This window comes from Euleptes europaea, chromosome 19 (genome assembly GCF_029931775.1).
Source record: "Euleptes europaea isolate rEulEur1 chromosome 19, rEulEur1.hap1, whole genome shotgun sequence".
In the NCBI taxonomy this organism is placed as follows: Eukaryota; Metazoa; Chordata; class Lepidosauria; order Squamata; family Sphaerodactylidae; genus Euleptes; species Euleptes europaea.
In genome coordinates, this window is record NC_079330.1 from 35709549 (window position 1) to 35737342 (window position 27794).

A 27794-nucleotide genomic window follows, 5' to 3' on the forward strand; every position below is an offset into this window, starting at 1 on the left:
GGTGATGGCATGATGTCCCTTCCAGGGTTTTGTTTTATTTATTTATATCCCGGGCATTTTTTAAAGCTATTATAGAAGTGCTATATTGTACAAATAAATGTGGGTTACCCTGGTCATCATCACAACAAAAAGCTGATCTCTATTCTTCAATGAGATAAGCTTTCAACTTCTATTAGACATCACCAAGAGGCACTACAGTAAATGACTGCTGAAATTACTAGGGCCACAATGAAATTTCTAGGTACCAAGGAACTCTGGTGCCTGGAACTGGTTGAGGTCTGGTTTACACAATCTGTATTTTGCCTCCAAATGAAAAACTAACTTCAAACTGCAGTTTCAATCCATGATTTGGAAGCAAACTACCATTTCACAAACCTGCAGTTGGCCATCCTGCCCAAATTGGGCAAGTTATATTTAATCAAACAAGGAAGGAATCAAGAAACAAGCAACTAAAAAAACCTGGAGAATGCAAGTGGAAGAGGATGAGCAAGAATCTGGGGACAGCGTGGTTTAAAGGGTCAGGAATGTGATGTTAGAACCAGTTAATTATCTGTAACAGGGCTGGGGCTGCAACAGCTCCAGCCACATAACCTGTCTCCTTTGCTTATAAAGGTATTTTATTGTTACACGACAAAGGTAACAATTTTCTATCCTATTTTCTATCCACAGCTACACTTAGTGTGACAAGCTAATAAATAAACAATAACAACAGATCACTTCAGGATACAATGATTCCATATTAACATACCACACCCTCATTAGCACATTATCTTGATACTTACAGGACAATGATTAATTAGCACATTACTTTTGATACTTTTTGCAGGACAATGATTAAGCTCAAACCCAACCCCTTTCTGTCTATATATTACTCTTCCTACACACTTGACACTGAGAGACCCTATCCTTCAGTGTTACTCCTCTGAAAATGCCTGCCACAGCTGCTGGCGAAATATCAGGAAAGAAAATACTAGGACCACGGTCACACAGCCCGGATAACCTACAAGAACCAATGAACTCTGACCGTGAAAGCCTTCAACAATATTTTAAACAATAATAAATTGGCTGCACCACACAGGTCAGAGGCAGCCTGAAGCAGTGGCGTCTAGGGATATGGTGACCCACGGACTACAAGCCAGAGGCTGGGTTCTTCTGTTTCACTGTTCAGAGAAGGCTGGGCACAGGCTGTGGGTCTCATGAATGCATATATTGTCTGTACATATTGTTTAGACAGGTGTCAGATGACAACCCAAGAACTATTTTGTCTGTTCTGGCTTGGAAAGCCATCTTTTGCACCCGGTTTTGGAAACGGCAAACAGCTTACAGATGATCTCATTATACTGAACTTGAAAATGTGTTAAAGGCAGCTTTGGGAGTCAACAGATGCTCTTCGGTTTCACCAAAGTTCAAGTTTGGCTTTCCAACTGTACGACTCAGCAAAAGCAGCTGACCCAACGATGACATCCCAAAGGGTCTTCAAGAGCAGAGTTAAGTGAAAAGAGGTGCATTGCACTGGAAGCTTCAGTACTGGATTCCCACTGGAAGTTTAGATAACGTTGACTAATGTAAACTAGGAAGCACCTGCAAAATTCATCTTCAGCAGCATAAGAGAAAGCTCCGTTCTTGGAGCGCAGTGCTGAGGCAAACTGAAATAAAAGCAAGCAGGTCCAAAGAGATCTCCAGAAGATTTTAGACACTAATGAGATTTTTACAGTATAAAAATTAGTTACGAATTTACTTTTAAGTTTCTTTCTTGCAATGGCTGAGTGGCAAGAAAAGATTTTTAAAAATTCTTCTGCAAAGAAAGCTAATTTTAAATTTCCACATACACCCACATGATTATATTCTTTACATCTGAACGCACCAAAGTCTGTAAGTTTGCTTTCCATGTGCAATGTGACTTATTTTTGTGTAACTCCCTCCAGGAAGGGGAAATGTTATTAAGCAAAACAGAAATTAGTCATCAAAAACCTTCTTAAACTTGCAACTCTTCAAAGGACATGAGGAAAAGAAGCTCATGCCTAAAAGCTGGCTCTATCCAGTTAGCTCCCATGTTGCATTTGCATATGTAAATAGCTATGCTGTCCAAAAGACAAGCCACGCCTCTACTTTGATGTAAAAATACATCAGCCATCGAGCAGACCTATGCAGCAGAAAGTGTTGCCCTTCGGAAGGATGTGTTGATGGTGATCGTCTACACCAGCAATTCCCAAACTTCTTGAGTCATGGAGCACTTTTCAGGAGAGAAATCTGTCACCGAGCACCAATTTTCACCTAGCACCTAACCCGAATGACAGTAGTATTTTTCTTCCCAATCTCTTCACGGAGCACGAGGAGATGTTTCGCAGAGCACCAAGTGCTCTGAGGAGCAGTTTGGGAACCATTGGTGTACACAACAGCATTGGGGGTGGGGGGCTCTGTCTTTTGCTTTTATATTTTTATAAAATATATCCATGGATCTATTCCAGGCAATGGCAAACCACTGCTGAACAGCTCTTGCCTTGACAACCCTACGGGGTTGCCATAAGTCGGCTGCAACTTGACAGCAAAAAAAACAACAACAACATACATACCTATCCATTTTTGTCCTGTTCCTCTTCCACAGAGCTTGGGGCCATGTAGGCCATTCTCTCCTCTCCATTTTATCCTCACAGCAGTCCCCTGAGGCAGGTTAGGCTGCAAGGAACTGACTGGCCATAGGCCACCTGTGAGCTTCATTGGTCAGTAGGGACGAGCCTGGAGGCCTGGGGTCCCCAAACTTTTTGAGCCTACAGGAACCTTTGGAATTCTGACACATGGGGGGGGCGCAACCACAAGATGTCAGGAAGTGAGGTTATACATAAAAACAATAGTAAATCTTCAACATTTCAGGCAGAAGATCCATTTAACAGGATGTCTTTTTAAATAAACGTATTATTTAAAACCATTTTCTGGCATATACACACAGTAGTGCAGAGAAGATCCTTGTGCTATGGCAGCAGTTGTTACACATTTTTTTAAAATCTGCACAGCCAATCAGATCTCCAAAGGCCAATCAGACGCCTTGCTGGGCAAAAGCCCCATCTGGCCCTACCCACTTTTTAACACCACTCAACGGGTGCCAGGAAAGGTGTAAGCAGATGCCAGGGTACCCATGGGGCACCATGTTTGGGACACCTGTTGTAACACTATATCATACTGACTGTCACACTGAAATAGGAACCTCCGAGTACCTTGGCATATAATACACAAATTGGGGATAATGTTTAAGAGACAGAATTACCCGTACATAAAGCAGAACATCCTTTGGAAAAGATATATATACCTTTGGAAAAGATACACACACACACACACACACACACACAAGTGTTCTGCTCTGAGAGAAAAGTGTTATGAAATGTTAGTACAATGGTATTTAATTCTATGTAAACTACTAAGAGATCAGTGTATTGGAAACGTGACTGGTTGGCAGCCAGTCAGCTGGCTGGTCACATATGTCAATTACAGCCAATTATCTGACACAGTCAAATATTTTTTAATATTCTATGGAATAAAAAAACCTACTGTGTAGGTAGCAGCTTCATGTTTTAAGACTCTTTTTTTAAAAAAAAAATTGTAACTATAGGCTGACTCTTCTATTCTACGGTAAACTCTATAGTGTCTACTTGATTGTAATGGCCTTTGGCTATATACAATAAATCTGTACCTATGATAAACTCTATCGAGAAGATCAGTGAAATATTCAGATTTACAGAATAAAAACTATATATTATTTGCAATCCCTTACAAATTGTGAAACAATAAAATTTACTAATTGTTTTGTAATCAGCATGAATTATACACCTGATAACCAAAATATCTTTTTCTGTTGCTCCAAATAATGTTAATCCTTTCAAAACACTTGACCATTATTTGACAATTTTCAACCCGTTGATTGATCAAATCTTCTTTTTTGACCAGTCGAATAACATCGAAGGACCCGGCCAGAACTTCCAGCCTGCTCCAGTTCCGCCTGCTTGGCACTGTTGCCCTCGTTGCCACCCCCTCACCTGCATCACTTGGCCAGCTTCCACCGCTGCCAGAACCCGGCGGCGACGAGGGCAGCAGTACTGAGTAGGCAGCACCCAAGTGACTCGGAGGGGTCCCTGTTAGCCAAGCTGTAAAACGAAATACACCTGCATGTGAGCTAAGAACTTCTATAGACGGAGAAGCTGTAATCAGACTGCCAAACCAAACTGGGCAGTGTCATTCCTATGTTACAAAATTTACACATCTTAACCAGTCTTTACCTTGAGAAGAATGTACAGTTACAGGTTCTGCATGTACAGTTAGCTCAACCAAATGCTTAGGAGAAATCGGTTACTCACCCCTGCAAGACATTTTTCCAGTGTATCCAAAATAATCAGCTGAGAGAGATATAAGTTCTTTTCAGCAGATTCTCCAAATATTCTCTGGAAGATGAGAGACTCATTTAAGCTATAATTAAGAACATGTATTTGCTGTCCATAGATCCCCAACACTGCCTAGCACCTAGAAACTGGCAAGGATTCTGGATTCTTGCGGATTTCAGTAAGATTTTTACCCCCAGGATTAAAGCAAAATGTTTGCAGAAGGCCAATAAAAATAAACGTAAGTCTTCAATGTGACCGGAACCCTATTCCAGCCCTTTCCCCAACCAACGCCCTTCTCTCTGATTCCGTCCTCCGCCACAATATTCTGAAAACTTTGACAGAGTAACAGGAAATCATGCAGATTTTGCTATGCACGTTTCACTAGACACAGAATTTGACTTGGGGAAGAAAGAAGCTTTGAGGTGCTGAAGATGCAGAAGACAGATAAAACTGCTGAAAGATGACTGAGGAGAAAAGTTGTGACTCCTTCCCCCAGGAACATGCAGGCTCCAAAGGAATAGAGGATTTTGCACCAAAAGGGCTTAACTCTATGAAGTTCCAAATTGAGAGTATGCACAGACATGAAACCTATCTGTGTGATGCAGAGACCACAAAGAAGTAGCTAGTGTCCAGAGGTGGACTAGACAGTATCTCTCACAGTGCCTGCAAGACATCAGTTGGTGGGGGGGGGGGAGCTCCCAGCCCTCAGAGTTGCAGAATCAAGGGGCAGCAGTTTGGCACAAGCAAGCTTTTCCTTCTGAAGAAAACTCCCCATCCAACAGGAGCTTACACTCAATTATGAACCTGTCTCTTTCCTCAAAGCTCTGACTTACTCCCACTAGACTTAAGATGAAGCATACAGGACATGCGCTGTGTTCTCCTCACTGCTGCGACAGCCACATGCATCCCTTTGCTCAGCTCTCCAGACCCCCTAAGGCACAGGATGGCAGGCAGAGTTGCCAACTGCCTGGAGGAAATATGTCCTCTCCCTTTAACAGAGGCAGAAGCGGATTTTATTTAACAGGTGATGTTATTTACCTCCTTGCTAAGAAAAGCCTCAGCACACATTAAGCATCTGCTAAAGGGGCAGGACTTTATTCTCCAGGCCTGCTGGCAACCTCAGTCGAAGGAGGTTCTGTCACATCCAGTGAGTCCATAACAACGAAAGACTAGAACTTACCATATTGTTGACATTTTTTAAGATATTGGTGAGTCCACTGATGACCAAGGAAAACTTGTACTTGGAAATGTTGATGAGACATTCTTTGTTATGCTCTGTGCTGACTTTGGTGTGGGTATTCTGTTGGCCAGCTTTGATGGGAAGCTAAAGAAAAGCAGAATCAGTAAACATTCAAGGAGGTGGAAATACACAGCCCTTCCTGAATTTAAGGTTTCACAGACAGGTGGGGAGGTACAGTCTATTAAATGTAACATTGCAGGAGCAATTTCTGAGATTTCAACATTACTGGGTTTCCCTCCTTGGCAATCCTCACTTGCCACCCCACCCGGCACACCTTCCATTCCTCAAAGCAGACTGTCATTGACTAATGATAGCAAAACTCACTGCTGTAACCAACAGAAAGTAGAAGGCTTCCATACTCTTACCCTTCAAGAGCACATGTCACCAAATGCCAAAAGGCCCCCAAAAGGAAGCTTTTTAAAAATAACGTAGATCACCACCCACATTTTCTCCATCGCCACAACCTGCCAACTGGGGGACACTATCAAACCAAGAGGCTAAAAGTTCTGGCAACACCTTTGGCTCAACTCGGATATAATTCTGGAACCAGGAATTGAGTGCAAGGAAGAGATCAACACGAGTTTGCAGGCTCCTCCTGTGGCCCACCCTTTCCAAGTTCTGTAGTACATGCAACCCTTACTGTCCCTCATCAAGATGAACCTGGGCACTCTTCTAAACTCACCCAAAATCTTAATTAAAACTGGATTGTCAGAACAAATTTAGGAGTGTAGGTTTTAAAAAACAAAAGCAAATAAAGATCAGCAACAGCTACATGCAACACCAAAACTGCACTAAAGGAACATGGGGGAATCTACCCAAAGGGGAAGGCCTACATAGTCTTGGACCTGCTTCCAGTTTTTTTAACCGGCTTCCTTGGACCTCTGAATCAGGCTTCAGCTGCATGAAATAAAGACACAGACAGGCATTTTATATGTGCTTTTGGAGGGGTGGTGGGTGTTGGAAGCCGAGATATAAAAATGCCAGAATCACACCCTGACAACTGGCGCCACGGCCACCGCACCAACATTTACTGCAGCTGCAAAGGGAGTATGCTCAACGCATGGAGCGACCGGGGCCGAGACTTCCGACTGGGGGGCAGCGGGGGTCCCTCGGCTGCTGAACGCCGCAAGCGTTTTGAAACCGGTGTCTGCCTGACCTGCGGAGGTAAGGGACACTTTGCGTCACAGTGCCCCTCTCGTTCGGGCCGTCCCAACCCCCCACGCCAAGCCCCGACTGAACCACAGAAGCCGACTGCCGAGGACCAGCCCCGCCGCAGGAGCGGACCGCCGGGCCGACGTTCCGGCGCACCCTCCGCTCTCCATGCGCGCCCCCAGGACGGAGCCTCCACTTCTACTGGCCCGACGGGTTCCCGGATTACAAGTACCACTTTTGATTCGGACGGGTCCCCGACCGCCACCACTCCTTCCCCCTCTTCCAGCGAGGAGGAAGAGTGGGAACAGCCGGCAAAAAACGCCGTCGGTCTGCTGTAGAGGGGGCTCCGCAGCAGACCGCCCCTGTTGTTGTGCAAGGAGCTCCACCGATGGTAAGCGCCCAAGAGGACAATGTATATGTGCGTGTTCACCTTTCCCTACCAAAAGGGGGTCCCAGTTTAGAATTCCCCGCTTTGGTTGACTCGGGGTGTGCCCGCACCATGATTAGTGAGGACACAGCCAAGAAACTGGGAGTCCGGCGCAAGCGGCTTCCGGGACCCCTCCGCTTTTCCCAAATGGACGGGAGTGATTTTAAACGGGGCCCGGTGACCCACAGAACTGCAGCCGTGATTATGTCCGTGGGGGAACATTGGGAACGCTTGTATTTTACCATCGCCCCTATAGTAACCCCGGTGGTATTGGGGATGAACTGGCTACGGGGACACAACCCGTCCATCGACTGGGTTGAACGGGTGCTCTCGTTTCCCGAAAACCCCTGTAGATTACATGACAAGGAACGGGTTGTCCGGTCTCCGGCCGCCGCTGTGGTAGGGTCTCCCCCCCCAGCCACCGTTCCTCCTCAACTGCCCACTGAATACTCGCAGTTTGCGGACGTCTTTGATGTTAGGGAATGTGACGAACTACCCCCCCACAGAGAGACGGACTGCGCCATCGAGATTGTGGGGGAAGGCAAACTGTCTAAAGGGAAGGTTTACCCCATGAGCCCTAGTGAAAAGGCGGTGTTACGGGACTATCTGGATGCCAACTTGGCGAGGGGTTTCATACGCCCTTCCAAGGCTCCTTATTCGGCCCCAGCCTTCTTTGTGAAGAAAAAGACGGGAGATTTAAGACTGTGCATTCTTTCGTAGGCTAAACGCCGTCACCCAGTCTAACGCTTACCCTCTCCCTCTTATTCCCGACCTTCTAGCACAATTAAAGGAGGGCCGAATCTTCACCAAACTGGACTTAGTGGAAGCATACCACCGCATTCGCATTAAAGAAGGAGACGAACCCAAAACAGCCTTTTCCAGCTGTTTTGGAATGTTTGAATACCTAGTCATGCCTTTCGGACTTTCGGGGGCTCCCAGTGTGTTTATGCAATTAATTAATGAGGTTTTGCATGATTTGCTGTTTCGGGGGGTGGTGGTATTTCTCGATGACATCCTTATTTACTCTGAAACCATGGAAGAACATGTGCGCCTAGTGCGAGAAGTGCTCCAGCGGCTGCGGGAGCACAAACTATATGCTAAGGTGTCCAAATGTGAGTTCCACCAACCTTCCATTACATTTCTTGGGTACGTGATTTCCCACCAAGGGTTAGAAATGGACCCCGCAAAGGTCCAGGCGGTGTGGGATTGGGAACCCCCCACTACCCGCCGCCAGCTTCAGCAGTTTTTGGGATTCGCTAACTTTTACCGCAACTTCATTCCCAACTTTGCCCAAGTTGCGCTTCCCCTCACTGCCCTGTTGCGTACCAAGGACAAGGGGGCTAGCGCCACGCTTCCCTCAGCCCGTTTGTAATGGTCCCCCCAGTGCCAGCAAGCTTTTGAACGTTTAAAGCTACTTTTTTCATCCGAACCTGTTTTGGCCCACCCGGATTGCACCAAGCCTTTTGTGGTGCAAGTGGATGCCTCGGATGTGGCCATGGGCGGGGCCCTATTGCAGAGGGATGAAGGGGGGCGGTTGAGACCTTGCGCCTACTTCTCCAAGAAGTTTTCCCAGTCCGAAATCAACTGGGCTATTTGGGAGAAGGAGGCGGCGGCGGTCAAACATGCCCTCACCATATGGAGGCACTTTTTAGAAGGTGCCGAGCTGCCGTTTGAAGTGTGTACCGATCACAAGAATCTCGAGGCTCTCAAGGGAGCTAGAAAGCTCAACGCCAAACAAATTCGGTGGGCCCAATTCTTCGCAAAATTCCGGTTCACCCTCAAGCATGTCCCTGGCAAAGAGAATGCCCTAGCTGACGCTTTGTCACGACTTCCCCAGTATCGCAACGATTTCGATCGCCCAGTCGACTCCCTGTTCACTCCCGAGCAGCGAGGGGAGGTTCCTAGCTTAGCCGTCACTACCCGGTCCCAAGCCCAACAACCTGACACCCCCCCTACGCTCAAAGGTATCCCGGAAGCCTTCCAACAGCGACTCCGGGACGCCTCCTTACAGGAGGAGGAGCACCATCTCCTCCCCACGGGCTTGGAACGAACCAACACCTGGTGGGTGCAAGGGGGAAAACTATATGTCCCATCCTCCCTTCGTAAAGAGGTATTGGGACTTGTACATGGTGCCAGGTTGGCGGGTCATTTTGGTTTCATAAAAACTCTTCACCTGGTACGGAGACAGTTTTGGTGGCCCGGTATGAGATCCGATGTAGAGCTGTACGTGCGCAGCTGCCCCACTTGCGCCACAGCCAAAAGACGGATGGGAAAACCCCCAGGGCTCCTCAAACCGCTTGAGAACCCCTCTCGACCCTGGGAAGTCATCGCCATGGATTTTATCACCGACCTACCTCCAAGTCGGGGAAAGACGGTTCTCTGGGTAATCACGGACCTCTTTTCCAAACAGGTCCATTTCGTTCCATGTGCAGGTCTTCCTTCAGCCCAAGGCTTGGCTAAACTATTCGTCACACACGTCCTCAGGCTACACTCGATCCCGAGGAAGGTCCTCTCCGACCGGGGGGTCCAGTTTGTTGCCAAATTTTGGCGAGCCTTCCTGAAGCTAATGGGGGTGGAGGAACAGGGCCTTTCTTCCGCCTATCACCCCCAGACGGATGGTCAAACGGAACGAGTAAACGCGGTGGTAGAATGTTATTTGCGCTGCTATGTAAATTTCCACCAGGACGACTGGGTCGACCTGCTGCCATTTGCCGAATATGCGTACAACAATGCGCCTCATTCCTCTACCGGCTTTAGTCCCTTCCAAGTAATATACGGGACGGAATTCGGTCCTTTCGGTTCCGCTCCCGTCACGCCAGAGCTCCAGTCCACCCCTGATCTTCAGGAGTGGATTCAGGTAGTCAAATCTACCTGGCCATGGCTGCTCAAGAATCTCGAGAGGGCAAAAAGCAAGTACAAGGAACAGGCAGACAAACACCGGTCTCTGGGATGGGAACTTAAGGTGGGAGAGCAAGTCTATCTGTCCACTAAAAACCTCCGCTCTCTGCGTCCCTGCAAAAAATTGAGCGACCGTTATGTGGGACCTTTCCCCATTACCAGAGTAATCAATGAGGTCACCGTGGAACTGGAACTCCCAAAGACCCTCAAGGGGGTCCATCCAGTCTTTCATATAAGCCTTCTCAAACCTTATGTGCCAGCTCCCCAGTTCCACCCCCCTCCCGCACACGAGATTCCTACCGTGGTAGGGGGAGATACCCATTTGGAAATATCCAAGGTTTTAGATTCCAAATGGAAAAAAGGGAAACTGTTTTACTTTGTTCGGTGGAAAAACCTTGGGTCCGCTCACGACGAGTGGGTGGCCGCACCCCACATGGCGGCCCCTCGCTTGATCCGAGAATTCCACCTCGCTTATCCCGATAAGCCTCGCCCTCTCGAGAACCCTGGAGGGGGGCCTTAAGGGGGGCAGAATGTGAGGGTCTCCGTCTGTGTGTCTCTGCTTTCCATCACCTGCCTTTGCTTTGTTATCAGTGAACTCGTAAAAGCAGTTCACACCTTCTGGTCTCAGGCGCCAGGCCTGATTGCCCCTAGTATCTTCCCCCCCGCTGTTCTTCCTGTCAGTACTCCCTCAGGCCGATGCGGCCTTGGAAGTGTGATAGCTTCACCAGACTTCCTGGGACTCGTCTGATGTTTTGTATTATGCCAAGCTTGTAACTTCCCATAACAATAAGTGTGAACCCCAGTGCCCCAGTGCCCTGGAGTCAATATATTCTGTAAACCCGAATAGCCCCTCACTTGCAGCTTTCTACCTGTGCCTGTCTCATCTCCTGATGTCTTCAATAAATCCTTTGTTTCTTTATCAACGTCTGAACATTTGATTTGGAGAAGTAAACTCAGAGAGAGGGGATCTCTCACAGAAGCAATCTTCATCAAAGCCCTGGGAAGCAGTCAAGTTCCTTAATCAACTCCAGGTCTGCAGGCGCACCCAACATTGTATTGGCCAGACTGTAACTTGGAATATTCTGGAAGCTCATGTTTAGCTCGGCAAGGACAGAGCAGCCAGCAGCGCTCACACATGTGCTGCTCATGTGAAGATAAGGCTCTTCCACGCTGAGACCAAATCCATGTGTTCCCACCATGATTGTATCTATGGTAGCTGTTGGAATCTCCTTCTTTTTACAACAGTAAATGTTTTCTAAAACACAAATGAATTCTTGGCTGGATCCTCTCCTACATGGCGACAAGAACAGTCTGCAGCCTCCAGAGGAAGGGTACTTGGCACGCGGAAGTCACCAGCTCAGCCCCCAGAGCCTGATGTTAAAAGGGCTCTCAGGCAACAGGCCTTGAGGAGCTGATGCCGCTCAGAAGAGACAATGTTTGGCTGCACAATAAAGCAGAGCAACTAAGAGACAGCAGTCTTTGGCCTGAGAGCTCCCTGGTTCCGATCTCACCTGTGACTCAGATTGACAAGACGGCACTTAGGGAAGCAGCTCTCTTAGCCTCAACTCCCCATCTTTAATACGGCAATAGCAGCCCACCTTACGAAGTTATTGTAAGCAGTACAAGATGATGTACATGAAATGGTTTGAACACTGAAAGCACTACATAAGTGTAAATTACTATTTGTACTGAATGGATCCTCAGCAGCCTGACTACAAGGTAGTGTTGGGTGACCAACCTTTTCAGACTCAGACCTTTAGCCCCAGCCAGCAATAAGGCAGCATTTAGCTTTTTACCACATCTGTTCATCCCCTCTTGCACCCTCTGCTTTTCTCCTCCTCTTGGATCCGTCTCTCTCTCTCTCCTGCTCTCAAGAATATGGCCTGAAATCACACAGTGACACTAAGCAGGTCTGGTTCTGTAAAGCTGCCTTTGACAGAAGACCACTTGGGAAGCTGCTCTGACCTCACTGGAGGACAAATAGGGAATAAACTCCCCCACCCCCCAAGTCTTTGCCTTCTCAACAAAAAAAATCTGGTAGAAGATGGTGACGAGGCAGCTGCTGGTAGGGCTCCCCCCCCCACCCCAATGAAAATCAACATGCCCAAGCTGACCCCGGAGGGACCCATTTCCATGGGTCATGGGCACAAGGCCTCTTGTGGCAGCTCCCTTCCTCTCCAATACTGCTGCTCCTCACCACCACTGCCAGAGGCACACCCCTCACCCCTCCACAGCAGGCGGGAGCCAGCCCCGAGCCACTCGGCTCCAGCAAACAACAGTAAGTGGGGCAGGCAGCGGCATCAAGGAGAGCCGGGCACTCATCCTCCCCCTGGGCACAAACAACCCTGTCAGGTGGCAACCAGCCAGTGCTACTGCTCCTCCTGCTCACACACACACCAGCCAAAGGGCTTCCAGGGCCCATTTCTGGGGCCTCCCCTTGCCACATCACAGGTCTCCGCAGCAGCCAGACGATGCCAAAACACTGACATCAGATTGCTATCAAAAGCAGGAAGGAAAGGTAGTCTCTGAAGCTACAACTGCCCCTGTCTCTCTTTGTTCCTTGCCCCTTTGGAGGACTGGTAAAGGAAAGAGGGGACACGTATTTGGCAAGAAAGGCTTTTGGGAAGACAGTTTTCTACAACAGGGTTTATAACAGTGTTAAGTCTGCTTTATTTATAATAAAAAGCTAACAAAATTAAAATCTAACCCCAGAAGCAATTAAAAATGCCACATTACAAACATTTCCAAAATGAGAGCAGAGAGCTTGAGGAATAACAGGATAAAATCAGCAATGCCACGATGGTGTAGTAAAAAGGAGATTTGGGGTTGGTGCCTCAACGGTGTTGTAAACGATGGTCCAGACTGATAGAGGGCACAAGCAGAGGCCAAGAATGCATGTGTAGGACAGAGTCTGAAGAACCTACTCTAACCTCAAGCACAAAAAGGGAGGGATTTTTCTTTTAAGAATGCCACTTTCTTGCTATTACCTGACAGAGAAGGGAGAGGCAGTGGCTATGAAGCAAAGCACTTGCTTCACACACAGAAGAGTCCCAGGTTCAGAATTCAATCTCTGTCAGAAGGTCTTGGAAAATCCCTGCCCGGAAGTCTGGAGTGATGCTGCCAACCAGCAGACAATACTGGACCATTAGTCTGATCCAGTATAATACAGTCTCATACATTCAACTAATGAATGCTGCAACTCTAATTCAGTGATGCCCTTTTGGCCAAGCCTTATTAGAAACTACAGGGATAAACATGGAGCCCTGGAGGATGCAGGGAAGAGAATTATCTCTGCAACTGGCTGCACAGCCTTTGCTTCAGCCAGTGGGGAGGTGGGGTCATGAATTATTTCCATGGGCTTAGGCTGCAGTCGTCCCTGTGCTGGACTGCACGTTAGTCAGCAAGAAATATTCTGGGCCAACCTCAAGCACGAGTTCTTGTGACTCCGCTCAGAGTGATCTCTGACCACTGTGTCAGCATCCCCAAAGCACCCAGTTCTTCCACAGCAAAGACTCATAGCCAATCAACTGAAGAATGGATGTACAATTTCCAGAAATTTTGAAATCACAAGGAAAAGAATTTTTCCCATTATTGCGGAAAAACTGAAATATACACAATATTTGCTACTTTCCTATCAAACTTAAGCTCATTTTTAATGTTTTAACACCACAAAATGCAACACGTATAACTTAGGTAAGGAAAAGGTAGTCCCTGTGCAAGCACCGGGTCACCCATGGGGTGACGTCACATCACAATGTTTACTAGGCAGACTTTATTTTGCAGAGTGGTTTGCCAGTGCCTTCCCCAGTCATCTACACTTTACCCCCAGCAAGCAGGGTACTCATTTTACCGACCCCGGAAGAATGGAAGGCTGAGTCAACCTTGAGCCGGCTACCTGAAACCGACTTCCATCGGGATCGAACTCAGGTTGTGAGTAGAGCTTTTGACTGCAGTACTGCAGATTACCACTCTGTGCCACGGGGCTCCTTCATGTATAACTTAGCTGCATACAAAGTTGTACTATTTAGCCATGGAATCACCCAGTTCAGTTACCATCTACATTTAGAGGGCGACAAGCAAAGAAATGGCATGCAAGTCTGAGTACCATTCTGGTCTCACTGCTCAACTAAACAGGTCTACAACCACTCCCTGAGCACACAGACCTACACAGGATATGCTCTACATAAAGTGCTGTCACACCATTTTACCTCCACCATTTTTTTTAAATGAAAAGCATTCACAGGATGCTGGGATCTTGAGAGGAACACCAGTGGGGGTGGGGGGTAAAGGGCTTGGATGTTTTAAAGCCTTTTCCTTGCTGGTCATTTGTCTGCTCAAAATCTTCTTCCTACATTGTTGTTTTTTATAATTGATACCCTACCTTTTCCCCCTTCCTGAAACGTAAAACAGAGGACACCAAAGAGCCACGTGCAGGGGAAGGGCTGTGGGACTCACCGCTTTGCACACTGAAGGTTTGGTTCCTTGGACTCTCTAGTTCAAGAACTACAGCTAGCAGGTGCTGGGGAGAAGTGTTCCCTGTCAAGACTGTTGCCAGTTCAAGTAGGCAATACTGAGCTATTCTTGACGCAAGCTCTTCAGAGCTCTTCATCAGACCAGAAGTTAACTTCCAGGCTGATGATGGATTCTGCAAGTATTTAAAAAAAAACTTTGCACACTGTTCTTTGGTTAGTCTAATAAAAATATTGAGAGCCAGCGTGGTATAGTGGTTGAGATTTCAAACTGGGACCTGGGAAACCCAGGTTCGTATCCCCACTCTCCCATGGAAACTTGCTGGGTGCCCTTGGGCCAGTCACACACTCTCGGCCCTGACCCTGGCTAGTATTTGGATGGGAGACTTCCAAGGAATACCAGGGGCGTGATGCAGAGGCAGGCAATGGCAAAACACCTTTGAGCGTCTCTTGCCTTGGGGTCACCATAACTCAGCTGTGACTTGATGGCAAAAAAAAAAAGCATCACATAAATTTTGTTTTAGCATTTTTCGACAGACCAATCTAACCACCTCCAACCAGATAATTTCAGCAAGGGTGTTTTTTTATGTGCCTTCAGACCATACTCCTTAGAGAACATGTAGTTTGCCCCATTATTTTCTCCACCTTTGGGGAAAATGCAGAAGACCAGGCAGCTGCTTTTCCTTTCCCAACATGCCCTTCTTCACTGTCCTTCGCCCAGCTCTTGTGCCCACAGAGGCAGACATGTGCCTTGCCCTGGGATGAGGGAGAGGAGGAGAAGAAAACCCCACACTCCCCCACGTCTATCATCAGGTCAAAGGAGCCACTGAAATTTCACAGCATTGTGGCAGCTTAACATATGCAGGGGCAGAGGTTTTTGCAGGCAAGAGCAGATTTCTCTGGGATGCAGTCCATCACTTGAAACTGCATTCCAAAGTATAATTTGACTTACATTGTACTGTTCATCTTTCTATACCAAACCTGAGCACAACCATTAGCTAAGAAATATGTTTCTGAATAAATGTTGGTGAAAATATGACTGATGGGAAATTCTCTATAAACAGCAAAAGTTAGATCCAACATTATCTGTGCCACCACTACAGCACCGAAGATTAGGAGCCTCTCAACCAACCCGCAATATTAACCCTGCTCTGCGAACACTAAGCACTTTGTTTCAAGTTATAGTCCATGAATTCTTCAAAAGGTCACAGACCAACCATTTCCCTCATGCATCATTTGTCATAGTGTGACAGCAAGATAAATTTCCCCTGAATGTGGAGGATCCACTTAAACAGTCTGATTTAATAGTTTGTGATAACCTCTTTTCCTTTCTGTAAATGTATTGAAATGTATTAAGACAGCAAGGGAATAGCTTGTTGCTGGGCAGGATAACTCTATGTGTGTGCTAAAGGTAGTGGGGGAAAAGTCATGGAAAGTCATGGTGAACGATAACAAGAACTGGAACTGGATAGAACTGCTGGAGCTCTAAGGCTCCAGACAATGTAAAACAACCAGATAAGCACAGAATGTTGATGTGGATTTTGGATAAATGTCTGATCCCCAGTAGAATCGGGGCTCAGTGTTTTGCTTGCTAGAGTAACTGAGCCGCAGCTGCGAATAAAACTGTTTGTCTTGATAACAGTTTTGGGTCTCTCTCTCCCCCCACGAACCCCGGTTTCCGCTACATTCCTTGGTGCCGTGACTCGGATCAGGGGGGAAGATGGGGTGTTGTACCCCTCTGGCCCACCCGGCTCGGGTTGCTGGGAGCGGGGTGCCTTTGAGTTCTTTCTGGCGCCACGACCCTTTTTGGTCGAGAGAGTTACGCACAGACACCTTGATCCCGGTCTCGGGTGGGGTGCCGTCTGAACCCAACAGGACCGCAAGAACCAGTTCTGCATCTGCGGAGGAAATCACAGAAGTCAGGTGAGAGTCGGAAAGGGGTTTTAGTTCAGTTTCGGAACCCTCTGCTATCAGGGGAAGGGAAGTCTGATTAACTTTCAGGTCCCGCCCGAGTACAGCCATCAGGTTTGGCCAAAACCGAGGGACCTTAAGTCAGTCAGGAGAAGGGGGAAAACATGTGAGTGTGCTTGAAAATTGCGTGAGTGATTTTGTGTTTAATTGGAGGGGTGGTCTTCAGACTTAACACCCCGGGCAACTTAACACCCCGGGTAAAGTCGGTGCAGGCAACCTCATTGGGGGCACTGACAAAGCCTTGTTTGTGTGAGAGACTGTTGTGGAACACTTTGCATACACTGGTAAACATTTTGGGAGGCTCATGGGTGGAAAAGGTTTCCCATAGTGACACCCCACTCAAATGGATGTTATGCCATTTCTCAAAAGTCTATCAGAATTATCCCGAATGCAACCCGAAGACCCTCTGTATTCTTTGTGAACTGGATTGGGTTGCATTCGAGGTTGGCTGGCCTCCTGAAGGTAGTTTCGACCGGACTCTGGTCCAGCGGGTCTATCAGGAAATTACCAGAGAAGGGCTCCTCCACCCGGACCACTTCCCGTATATTGATGGGTGGAGTGGCTTTGTTAAAAGTAAGTTGCCAAAATCTGCTCTCCGGGCTCAAGAGAATCAATGCCGTATCATGGTCCTGCAACCTTCGTCCCGTCTGAGTAAAAAGCCAACTTCCCCTCCAATCCTCCAAAGCCCACCAGAGGAAGAGCAAGTCCCACCGTCATACAATCCCCGCTACCCACCGTTGCTGCTGCCACCCATACCTCCGGCCGACCTCCGCACGCCCTTCCAATGCCGCAGTCCTGTCCGTGCCGCCCATCTAAGCCCCCAACACCGCCACAGTCCTAGCCGTAGCAACAGCCTACACTGTCGATGCTGCCGCAGCCCTGCCCACGCAGCCAGCCCAAGCCCCCAACGTCGTACCAGTCCTGCTCGTGCCCAATGGACTCCGGATGGGCAGGGGAGCATTCTCGTCCGAAGAAATAGAAGCCCCACCAGCCCGGCTTTGAATTTGCTCGAGCTTCATGGCAGCGAACCTGCCAGTCCAGACACCCCACAGGCTCTGGATGTGCTTGAACGTGCCTCACCCCCTGCCAACCTTCCCAGCCCGATTATTCCAGTCTCCTCACAGATTATAGTCAGTAAGAGCAGTGAGGTGTCTAAAGTCAGCTCTGAATCATCTGCCGTTAGCTCTGAACTGTCTTCTGTTAGTTCCATAACACCCGGCTCTTCCGGACCTGTTATCCCAGAGATTCAGACTCCCATGCCATTTGGCCGAATTCAGACTCCAACTCCGGTTTCTTCAGGACCTGTAATCCCAGATGCCCCAACTCCATGTCAAGTTTTCCAGACCCCAACCAACGCCGGGGCAGCCATTATGCCCCTCCGGACCTCGGCCGGCCCCATGTATTACGATGGGATAGGGGGCTTACAGCAAGGAAACCCAGTGTTTGTTTATACTCCATTTACTACCATGGATCTGTTAAATTGGAAAGCCCATACACCGTCCTATACTGAGAAGCCGCAGGCCATGGTTGATTTATTTCAATCCATTTTTGCCACTCACGATCCGACCTGGCCGGTCTGCAGGCAGCTCCTCTTGACGTTGTTAAATACGGAGGAGTGCCGGAGGGTGACTACAGCAGCCCTGACCAGGTTTACATGCAAACCTGAGGCAGTGGGCAGAGCGAGCATTCCCAGAGGAAGACCCGAAGTGGGATCCAAATGACCATAGGCAATACAGGGGACTGACTGTGTACCGGAATGCCCCCTTAGCGGGATTGCGGGCAGGAGCCCAGAAGGCAACTAACATTAGTAAGGTGGGAGAAGTTATCCAGACGAAAGATGAAAGCCCAGCTGTTTTTCATGAACGTCTGTGTGAAGCCTATAGACTGTACACTCCTTTTGACCCAGAGGCAGCTAACAACCAGCGCATGGTCAATACGGCTTTTGTTACCCAGGCACACCCCGATATAAAGAGGAAGCCTCAGAAGTTAGAGGGCTTTGCGGGGGGAAATGCAACTGAATTGAAGGAAGTGGCCACCAAAGTTTATATGAATAGAGATGCAGAAGACCGACGTGAACAGGATCGCAAAATGAAGAAGGCAGACCTTTTAGCTGTGGCATTGGGCGCTCCCCAGGAGGCTTCCCTCCATGGAAGAGAAGGGCGCAGATGCCAGCCGCTTTCCCATGATGGACCAGCGCGGCTTGGGATGAATCAGTGTGCTTATTGTAGAGAGGAGGGGCATTGGAAAAATGAGTGTCCTAATCGTTTGTCACGAAGCCGATTTCCCCAGGCGAGGAGCAGAGGAAGTGGGGGCAGCAGGGCGCGTTCTAGAAGGAAGATACGAGAGGGAGGAGGCAGAAGAATACGCTGGACAGATGGCCCTTCGGGATTACAAAACTTTTCCTCAGCCTGATGAACTGATTCCCCTGTATCAAGAATGAAGCCGACCAGGCTCCATTCCCTTAGGTCCCCAGGAGCCTATGGTCAAAATGATGGTGGGGGGCCAACCCGTAGATTTTATGGTCGATACTGGAGCCCAGCACTCTGTAATTACTCGCCCAACAGCACCATTCAGTAACCAAAGCACAACTATAGTAGGAGCTACAGGAGTCGGAACGGTCCGTCCATTTTTAAAGAGCCGGACATGCCACTTGGGTTCACATGAAGTCACGCATTCTTTCCCGTACCTTCCTGAATGTCCAGTGGCCCTTTTGGGAAGGGATATCCTAGGCAAACTACAGGCGACCATAGGTTTTGAGGCTGACGGGACTGCATCTTTGACTCTGCCTGAGAAACCTACCACTTGTGTCCTCACCATGCCGTTGGTGGAAGAATGGAGGCTCTTTGCCCTCCTAGCGGGATGATAACCCAGTAGTCTGAATTAATCACAGATGGAGTATTTATTTGTTTAGTAATTTATAGCCTACCCTCCCCGGCCGAAGCTGGCTCAGGGAGGGTAACATACAATATACATTAATACATCAATAATAAAATTTAAAGAGGGAATGAATGTGGGAGATAAAACTACCTGTCAATATTGCTTTACAGCAGCAAGAATAATTATTGCAAAAACCTGGAAAGCAGATAAAAAACTGTCGAAGATTAGAAAAAAAATTAATAGAGTATATACAGATGGCTAAGCTAACAAGTGGACTACACGGAAAGGATATGGAAGAATTTGGGAAGAAATTGAGCTTGGCATTTGTGTATTTAGCTAAATATGCGAAGGTGGGTTGTTGTGTTGTGAAAAGGTTATAATATTTGAGTACTGTAATAGGGGAAGTAATGTAGAATTTGGATTTGGGTAATACTCTAACGGACGTCATGCACTGGGGGTATATAAAGGGGGTTGGAGGGGGGTGATGCGTTTTTATGTTATGTTTTTTTTCACATTTTTGAAATAAAAAATAATTTAATAACAATAAAATTAACCACAAAATCTAAATTTAAAACAATAAAATCCCAATTTAAATCTTAAAAACTACAGATGGCACCTAAGCACTACTCTTGTTGCCAGATATTCACAGCAGGTTACCCCTCAGTTGACATCAATAATATAATAGGAGGGGGGAGAATAGGGAGGCCAGCAGATGGTATTCATGGCTGTCCTCAACCATAGGCCTGGCAGAATAGCTCTGTCTTACAGGCCCTGAGGAACTCTTTAAGGTCCCGCAGGGCCCTGATGTCACCAGACAGAGCATTCCACCAGGCCGGTGCCAGGGCCAAAAAGGCCCTGGCTCTCATCGAGGACAGCCGCACACTCTTAGGGCCAGGGACCACCAGTAAGTTGTTGTCAGATGACTGTAGAGATACTCGGGGGGTATACTAGGAGGGGCAGTCCCAAAATTACAAAGGTCCCAGGCCGTGTAAGGCTTTAAAGGTCAAAACTAGCACCTTGAACCTGATCCGATACTCCAGCTGGAGCCAGTGCAGTTGGCAGAGCACTGGCTTTATATGCTCTCAGGGCAAGAACCCTGTGAGGAGTCTATCCGCCGTGTTCTGTACCATCTGGAGCTGCCGAATCAGTCTTGAAGGCAGTTACAGTAGTCTAGCCTAGAGGTGACCGTCGCATGGAACACTGTGGCTAGGTCAGAGCGGGATAGGGCAGGAGCTGCGGGGCCCAGCATAGATGGAAAAAAGCCACCTTGACCACAGCTGCGACCTGGGCCTCCACAGACAAGGAGGAATCCAGGATCACACCCAGACTCTTGACGGTGGATGCAGACGGCAGTTGCACACCGTCAAGCTGCCCCGGCCTAGCCACAGGACCTCCTTCTTCACTGGATTCAGCTTCAGCCAGCTTTTTCTCAACCAACCAGTCACAGCGTCCAAACACCCGGCCAGTGTGTCTGGGGCGGAGTCCGGATGGCCGTCCATTGGCAGATAAAGCTGGGTGTCATCAGCATACTTATGACACTCCAGCCTGAAACTCCAAACTAGCTGGGCAAGGGAACACATATAGATGTTAAACAACATAGGGGAGAGGATCGCTTCTTGCCGCACCCCACACACCAAAGGGTGCTGCTGTGACACCACCTATCCCAGTGCCACCCTCTGTCCCTGACCTTGGAGAAAGGAGCACAACCATTGACGGGCTGTACCTCGAATCCCCATGTCGGCGAGGTGGTGGTCTAAGAGATCATGGTTGACCACGTCAAAGGCTGCTGATAGATCTAACAAAATCAGAAGCCCTGACCCGGTTCAATCCAGCTGTCTCTGGAGATTCTCTGTCAGGGTGACCAGAGCCATCTCCGTCCCATAGCTGGGTCAGAAGCCCAACTGGAAGGGATCTAGAGCTGATGTGTCATCCAGGAACCGCTGTAACTGCTCGGCAACCACTCTCGAACTACGTTACCCAGGTACAGAAGGTTCAATACCGGGCAGTAGTTGGCAAGATCTTTCGGGTGTAAAGATGGTTTCTTTAAGAGCAGTCTTACCACCGCCTCCTTTAGATCCCTTGGGAACGTCCCTGAAGAAAGGGACCTGTCGATGATCTCTCCCAGGGGTGCCCGCACCAAATCCAGACTGGTCTTAACCAGCCAGGATGGGCACATACAGTGCGTTAACTAGAGCTCGATGATGATTTGAAGGTGACCGATACATAGCAAAGCTCTGCTTTGAAAATCAGAGAAGCTTATGGAAGCCATAATTTATGATATAAACTCACTTTTCAATAACCTGCATCACTGGAATGCGGCACTGAAAGATGAGTAATAGTGAATGAAAATTGCCTTAAAGCTAAACAGAATACAAGACATTCCACATCCGTTTGTGGGACTATGATTAATAACAAAAGATAACAAAAGTGTGTCATTTAGTCATTACAGTATCTGGCTAAGGCCAGAAAGACCTGGGTTTGAAACCGCACTCAGGTTGTAAAGTTTACTAGGCAATCTTGGGCCAGTCACACACTCAGTTTCACCAACCGCACAAGAAGAAAAATTGGTTTTTATATGCTGACTTTCTCTAACTTTTTTGAGGAGAATCAAACCAGCTTATAATCTCCTTCCCTTCCTCTCCTCACAACAGACACCCTGTGAGGTAGGTGGGGCTGAAAGAGTTCTGAGAGAATCATGACTAGCCCAAGGTCACCCAGCTGGCTTCATGTGTAGGAGTGGGGAAACCAACACAGTTCTCCAGATTAGAGTCCACCGCTCTTAACCACTACACCATGCTGGCTGCAAGGGGAGGGGAAATGTGATAACATCCACAGACACCACCTTGACGTCTTTGGAGAAAGGATGAAATATAAATGTACAGTATGAATACATATATTGCTTCACCAAGAACTAAGATAATTAGGATGGCAACTGTCCAGAAATTGTACAGTCCCCAATCAAGATGCAACCTCTCCATGATGAGGCAGAGGAGGAGGAAGAGGAAGAGTTGATTTTATATGCCGACTTTCTCTACCACTTAAGGGAGACTCAAACCGGCTTACAATCACCTTCCCTCCCTCACAACAGACACCCTGTGATGTAGGTGGAGCTGAGAGAGCTCTTTAAGAGCTGTGACTAGCCCAAGGTCACCCAGCTGGCTTCATGTGTAGAAGTGGGGAAACAAATCCAGTTCACCAGATTAGCATCTGATGCTCATGTGGAAGAGTGGGGATTCAAACCCGGTTCTCCAGATCAGAGACCACCGCTCTTAACCACTACACCATGCAGGCTCTCATCAGTTACTCATCAGTTTCTCAAACATCAAACACAATCCTCTACTTCCAACTTCCAATCCAATTTGTCATCTGTATATCTATAATAAAGTGGTCAAATTGGGATCTGCTGTTCAGTGAAACTTCACAGTTGTCTAAGTTGCAACATACAATCATGCGTGATGATGCATGGGGGATATATAGGCATGTGCACTCAGACATTTCCAGTCTAGATTTTTTTCCATAAAGTCACAGCTGACTTATGGTCATTTGGTAGGGTTTTCAAGGCAATAGATGTTCAGAGACAGTTTGCCATTGCCTGTCTCTACACAGCAACCCTGGTATTCCTTAGTGGTCTCCTATCCAAATACTAACTAGGGCAGACCCTGCTTAGCTTCTGAGATCTGATGAGATTGGGCAAGTCTGGGCTAACCAGGTCAGGCTATCCTGGTCCAGATATATGTGTGTGTGTTTTCTGTTGGCCAGAGATATGGAGTCTTTAAGCAGGTCTTTAAGCAGAGGCTAGATGGCCATCTGTCGGGACTGCTTTGATTGTGGGATCCTGCATGGCGGGGGGAGGGTTTGGGTCACTGGGGATGTGGGGGGAGGTAGTTGTTAATTTCCTGCATTGTGCAGGGGGTTGGACTAGATGACCCTGGTGGTCCCTTCCAACTCTATGATTCTATGTTGTAGCCTTTGTTTTCTTTCAGATTATTTTTAAAAATAGTTTTTTCTTGGTTTTATTTTGCACTATTTTAAAAAGAGTTTAAAAGGATGTTGGGTTCCCTTCTCTTGGCTTATTTTGGAATTTTACCGCTTTGCATTTTCCCTGTTTCTAAGAGGTTTCTAATTGTCCAGGATGTTTTTCTGCTCACCAGATGCTCAAGTGTGGCACAGGTGGGTTCCCTGTGTGTTCCCTGTGTCTCTGATCAGGCAGTGATGTGCCACTTGTAAGGAAGAAGCCATTATTAGAGTTGAGAATGTTACAGGCAAATCCCAATATAGGTTTGTTCGCAGAAAGTGAGATGGGGTACCATTCTCTTTCTGCGAGGGAGGGTGTAAGGAAGAAGCCATTGATCAATCCGGCCATGAGAGTTTCACCCCCCAGGGAATCACAGCTGGGATAGTTTTGAGAACAGGTGGAACTAATGAGGAAGCAGGAAGCCAAGCAGTTAAGTGAAAAAGGGAGGTTGCTCCAGAGGGAGGGGTCTTGGTTCAGGATTTTTGTTTGTTCTACAGTGACTGATAGTGAGAAGGAATAAGACCAGCTGTGAGTTGTAAGTAGCGTAGCTTTCTAGTTGCTTTGAGTTTGTTGTTTTCCTTTTTAAATTGCCTGTAACAGTGTGAGAGCTTACTTTCTTTTCTGCTCTCTTGGAAACCAATAAACTTGTTTATATCACTTAAGAAAAGGTGTGAGACTCATCCCTGTGTGGCTCTTCCCTGCCCAGAACGAACCTGCAAGCTGGAGGAGAAAAGCCTGAATATTGGGAAATTACAGGCCCAAAATAAAGGCGGTCTAGGTTTCTCTCTCTTGCTTCTTGCGTTGAGGAGAGACTAGAACCATACATGGTGGCAGCGGACTGGGCACTGAGTAACGGCAATAGAGTAAGGATAGACTAGCTGTGATAATTAGGGATATAGAACAGCGATGTCTGTGGATTTTCCTGAGCCAAAAGTATACGATATGGATCCAGTAATATCTTCTGTGAGCCCGAGAGAATTTTTCCAGGAGGAAGGACCCCTTCGGAGGCATTCCTGTGAAGATTTATGGGTCCCTTGCCTGGCCTCAATGGAATGTAAGGACATGGCCGATTCCCTGAGAAAGAGAACCATGCGTGGGGAGGCAGACTCTAGTTCTTGGCAATTGGAACAACAAAATAGAAATGAAGAACATTAGGGAGAGTCTTCGCCGTTCCAGTTGCAAGCTCAGGCCCAGGAACAACAGGCAGTCTCTGCAATAAACCCTTTTGGAGACCCCCAGGGGGCTGTACAACTATCAGCTAATGCTGCAACAGGTACATCCGCTCAGCCAGCTTCGGTTGCACCAGCTCAACCAGCGGACCCAGTACAGCAGCTGTGTGCTCTGATGACTCAGTTTCTGGGGCAGAGAGGACAGCAAATGAATTTGATGCAAAACCATCTAATACAAAATAAGATGACAGATGGACAAGAATAAAATTTCCCCAGCTGAGACCTGGTGATGACGTGGCATCTTTTTTTGCTTTGTTTGAGGCTACAGCCCAGGACTATCATTTGCCAGATGCAGAATATATGGGAGCGTTGCGAAGGTGCTTGCATGGCGAGGTCATGGAACTCTTAGCACAGCTGACACCCCAGCAAGCAAGGGACTATCAATGTTTTAACTATCTGGCTCTCCAGCAGTTCGATCTTTCAGCTGAGCAACTCCGACAATGATTTCGCACTGCAGCGCTGATGCCAAAGGAATCTTACAGCTCCTTTGTTAGCAGGGTGCAAAGAATGTGTCTACGCTGGACTGAATCTGTACAAGCTTCTACTTTTCAAGAGTTGTCAGAATTAATAGTTCGTGAGCAAATCTACCAAGATACATCGCAAGAGCATGCAGTGTTGGCCCTTGCTCAAAGTCCTGCTGATACCCGGGAGTTAGTACAGGAGCGAATACTATTGAAAAATAGCAAAATATATTACAACTACATACATTAATTACAATAGCGGTCCCGTTGACCTACAACATACAAAATGCAATTTCTGTCCGACGCAAAAAGTTATATAATGAGATAAGGTGAGTACACTTCAGTTAACAGTCTTTCTTTTTTCACCAAAGCAGGTATGCATGGACGAAAGGATGTCAGACAAAAGTTCATCAAGAGGATACGATCGTTTCAAAGTCAGAAAGTTCAAATCTTCATCAGTCCTTCATCACAAAGTCTCATAATTTCCTATGTCATCATCCATATCGTACTGTCCCCGTAGGGTAAGCATTCAAATATTACAATATCAAATATATCCCAAGAAGGGTAAAATCCAGAGTTCCGTCCACCAAGGGTAAGGTCTCAGACCTTACCCTTGGTGGAAGGAACTCTGACTTCGAAACGATCGTATCCTCTTGATGAACTTTTGTCTGTTGACATCCTTTTGTCCATACATACCTGCTTTTGTGAAAAAAGAAAAAAGGAAGACTGTTAACTGAAGTGTACTCACCTTATCTCATTATATAACTTTTTGAGTCGGACACAAATTGCATTTTGTATGTTGTAGGTCAACGAGACTGCTATTGTAATTAATGTATGTAGTTGTAATATATTTTTCTATTTTTCAATAGTATTCGCTCCTGTACTGATTTCCTTATCCTCCAGATAGTTGTATAGAGGTGTCGTTTTTTCCCCCAGATACTCGGGAGTTGGCAGCAGTGCTTGATGAGATAGCGGCAGTTGAGCAGCCTTCTTTAAAATGGTATGGCTTTGGAAAAAAGCCAGGAGAGATATTTGTGCCCCCTCTCCGTAATCACAAGCAAAAGAACGGACCTTTATCTGTCCCCTGCCAGGCATCTCAAACCCTGGCTAGGACTCCAGCTAAATAGGGAAAGGGCTTGGTAAGTCCAATGTCAGACTCCACGGGGTGCTATTATTGTAAGCAGCAGGAGCACATTAGAGATCGATGTCCCAAGCTGGCGGCCAAGAATGAGAGTCAGCAGCCAAAAGTTCAACAGGTTTCCAGTTGGACTCAAGCCCAGTCAAATGCCGGGGTTAATCAACAATCAGAGGACTGGGAGACTCAAGATCAATGGGCAATTGCTCCTACAATTGAGAAAGGGCAGACCAACCTGGGGTGTAAGGTGTAAGATAGGGCAGACCAACCTGGGGTGTAAGATAGACCCTCAGGGGTCTATCTGGCCTGCTAGAGAAGTAGTTAAGAAGGGAGCAACCACAGGGTCAGTCCCAGGATGGTTATCATCAGTCCGGCATGCACTTAGGAATGAATTGCATTCAACTGGCCTCTTTTCAGAGGAAGCCTGTATCCTGTTACATTAGCCCAGGACAAGCAGGTTGGTGTACTCAGACAAGATCTTTGCAAGCAAGACTGCAAGATCGTATTAACCTTCAGGCTAGCTGGGATAGTGGGGCAGACGTGTCTAGTTTAGCAGAGGATATTTCCCATGATTTGGGCTTGAAAGCAGATGGCAAAATTGAAATTTGTTCTTATGACTCCCTACCTAAAGAGCAGCCTATCACATTTGCTAAAGTCCAGGTGGGGGATTGGAGTGATAAGATTCCTCTCTTGGTGCATCAAAGCCAAGATCCTCAGTTTCTGGTGGGCATGGACATTCAATATAAAATGCTGAGAGCAAAGCAAAACGTTTCTCAGCTTCCAGTTATGACGAGAAGTCAAGTAAAAGCAGTTGAAAGCCATCTAAACTCGCCCCCGGCAGTGCATTCCTCTGAGCAGCCTTTAGAAGAAGGAAGGCGGGAGGCGAAAGAGATGGGGGGGGGGAGAAGACGAGCCGCAGATTCAAAAGGATGACTTTTTTTCTGTAAGCACCGACCCAGTGATTTACAAACAGCAATTAAGGGCATGCTTATCTTTTAAGGAATGCAGAGGGGGCGTTGAAGACTAATGCTGCATTGGACAAACCAGGGGATGTTAGGTTTGTTTGGGATAATGAATTGCTATATCGAGAATACATGCCCAAGAACTTCCGGCAAGATGGCGGATCTGATTGCGACTTCTCTCAAGAGCTCTTGAGAGAACCTGGAGACGCTCCGAATTCGGGACACTTTAGTGCCCCGATCCACGTTCCTAAAAGGTGGAACGTGGAGCAGGAAATTCCTGCTGCCGAAGAAAGCAGTTTTGACTCCCAAACTTTCCCCCGGGAATGAAACCTGGGGGGGTTTGGATGTTGTCCCGCCCGGCTGAGGAAGGAACCACCGCCGTGAGCGCCTCTAATGGATTCAGGATCAGATCCCCTCTACCAAACACCAGCTATTGAACCATTTTAACTACTGAAACCCCGACATCCGAGACCTGTAAGTGTTAAGAACTCCTTTTGTTTGCCTTTCAATCAGAAAAAGACAGATTTTCCAACTAGCTATAAACCCCCCCCCCCCCCAAGAGATAATCTGACAAAATAAGAAAAATCA

At 47.3% G+C, this 27794-nt stretch overlaps 1 protein-coding gene across 2 annotated transcripts in view; it reads right to left on the reverse strand.

Annotated features, from left to right (window-relative positions):
* The window catches only part of NF1 (neurofibromin 1), a 310275-nt gene that overhangs the window by 267678 nt on the left and 14803 nt on the right, over positions 1 to 27794 (reverse strand). For both annotated transcript variants that reach the window (XM_056865591.1, XM_056865590.1), the window contains exons 2-3: positions 5551 to 5694; positions 4347 to 4430 (exon numbers count right to left, since the gene is read on the reverse strand). In XM_056865591.1, the coding sequence (XP_056721569.1) occupies positions 4347 to 4430; positions 5551 to 5694 (228 nt within the window). The remainder of the gene's footprint in view (positions 1 to 4346; positions 4431 to 5550; positions 5695 to 27794) is intronic.